Source organism: Phytophthora parasitica (assembly GCF_000247585.1).
Source record: "Phytophthora parasitica INRA-310 unplaced genomic scaffold supercont2.86, whole genome shotgun sequence".
NCBI lineage: Eukaryota > Oomycota > Peronosporomycetes > Peronosporales > Peronosporaceae > Phytophthora > Phytophthora nicotianae.
In genome coordinates, this window is record NW_008649072.1 from 103,532 (window position 1) to 105,206 (window position 1,675).

The following is a 1,675-nucleotide window of genomic DNA, read 5'->3' on the forward strand; positions in this document are numbered from 1 at the left end:
GATTTATCGCGATAGATGAACTTGTATGATCCGACCAGGATGGAGCCGACCTGCGCTCCCAAACCTTTGCTCAAACAGAGCGAGACCGAGGCACGAGATCGTCCATTGGGATTCCAGAGGCCACACTGGTATTGACCAGACGAGCGCCGTCGCCGTGAAGAAGGAGGTTACGCTCGTGGCAGAACTGTTCGACGTCGAGGATGCGTGGCATCGGTAAGACCCGGCCATCATGGGAGTTCTGGGTTTTCTCGATCTCAACAAGTCTCGTGCGGAAGTAGTGCACGTCATTGTCGCAAATTACGTTGTGGATATCCTTGATGTTGAGTATTCTGTTCGGCTGGTTGGGCACCGTGTGCAGACTCACCCCCATGCATGCTGGAAAGACCATAGAAACTTAGTGCAGTTTCGTAGTTACAGGCGAATTTTTGTTGGATCTACCCACGGCTGACGCCGCCTTCGTAGACGAAGATGTGAGACTTATCTCCACAAAGGGCTACATCCCATTGATTGCTGTATGTGCCGATAGCGGTGAAGTTCGACATTGCGCCACTACAAAGCTATCTCACGCTCTGGAAATGAACATGGCGCATGAGCGCGAGGAGAATACACCGTTGAAATAGCTGACAGAGCCTCACAACACTGAAGAAGCAGATAGAGAAACCAAAGTTGCTGTCATTTTCTGAAAATATACAGAAGTAGCTACAGACGAAACAAGGGAGGAATGATATTAACATCAACATACAACCTCGACCAAAACCGAGATCAAGATGACCATATAGGGTAAGGATTTTGAAATCACTGAGCTTTACCTTTCGCCCTCGAAGACCACGAAGAACGAGACTTTCTTGAGCGCATAGTGTTGCATCTTCTGGAAGTGGGTGTCGTTCTGCTGGCTGCAGCGGAATGTCCTCCACTTCTTCTGCATTTTCAGCGTCGGCACTGATTGAACGTGTCATAGACTCCAGAAGAGCTGCAACTTGTGTATCTTCATCAGATTCGTTCATCACCGATAGAACTTGCTCCCAGTAAGATACACAGTCAACTTCTGCGCTATGTTCGCTATCGTCTTCTTCATCAATAAGATCATCAGCATCTTCTGGTAGAGTTTCGCCTTCTCTAAAGTGTACCGCCACGTTACGGCGAGAAGTTGAGCTTCGTCGCTCAGGGGAACCAAACGCCAAAACTCGATCAGGCTCGGTTGTTGGAACCAGACGCTTAGCAGGGCTCTCCAGAACAATTTGCTTTTCACTGGTCATTCGTACATGGCTCCGAACAGCAGTAATCTTTGCGGCTTTCCCAGCGTCCATGCGGTTGCGGAGTGCTGTGTGGATCAACGCTCGCTCTGAAAAATACCGCTCGCAAGTCACAGTGTTCACTGTGATCAGCATATCCTCAACGCGAGCTTGGGTAATGTGCTAGTAGGCTTGATGCGCTGCATATACTCCCAATAAGCAGCTAGCGTCGGTAACGAGGAATTCACAAAATTGTCAAGCGTCTTCTCCTTCTTCACAAACTGCCCGCTCAGCCAGTCTGACATCTCACCGACTAACGCTTCAGAACCACAGGGAAAAAACGTTTGCAATAATAATAAAGGGTTATCTTTCTAGGGTTAGGCACGACCAGATTTACTTGCGTCCCTCTCTGCTTACAGCCAATTGCAGATAACAAAAGCCCC

The 1,675-nt window shown here is 48.8% G+C and overlaps 2 protein-coding genes across 2 annotated transcripts; both read right to left on the reverse strand.

Moving 5' to 3' along the window:
- Positions 1-70: 70 nt before the first annotated feature.
- Positions 71-370, reverse strand: PPTG_18432 (hypothetical protein; the record flags this gene model as incomplete). The annotated part of the gene is made up of 1 exon (XM_008916573.1): positions 71-370. The coding sequence occupies one exon, from the start codon at positions 368-370 to the stop codon at positions 71-73; it is 300 nt and encodes a 99-aa protein (XP_008914821.1).
- A 284-nt stretch (positions 371-654) lies between these two features.
- PPTG_18433 (hypothetical protein) lies at positions 655-1,559 on the reverse strand. The gene is made up of 2 exons (XM_008916574.1): positions 810-1,559; positions 655-699 (listed from the first exon to the last, which is right to left on the reverse strand). The coding sequence occupies exons 1-2, from the start codon at positions 1,386-1,388 to the stop codon at positions 673-675; spliced, it is 606 nt and encodes a 201-aa protein (XP_008914822.1). The 5' UTR covers positions 1,389-1,559; the 3' UTR covers positions 655-672.
- Between the last annotated feature and the right edge of the window lie 116 nt (positions 1,560-1,675).

Coding starts and splice junctions, on each gene's coding strand:
- PPTG_18433 (XM_008916574.1), bottom strand. CDS start 1,388: ATGCTGATCACAGTGAACACTGTGACTTGCGAGCGGTATTTTTCAGAG. Junction 700..809: donor GTGGTCTTCGAGGGCGAAAG/GTAAAGCTCAGT, acceptor TTTCGTCTGTAG/CTACTTCTGTATATTTTCAG.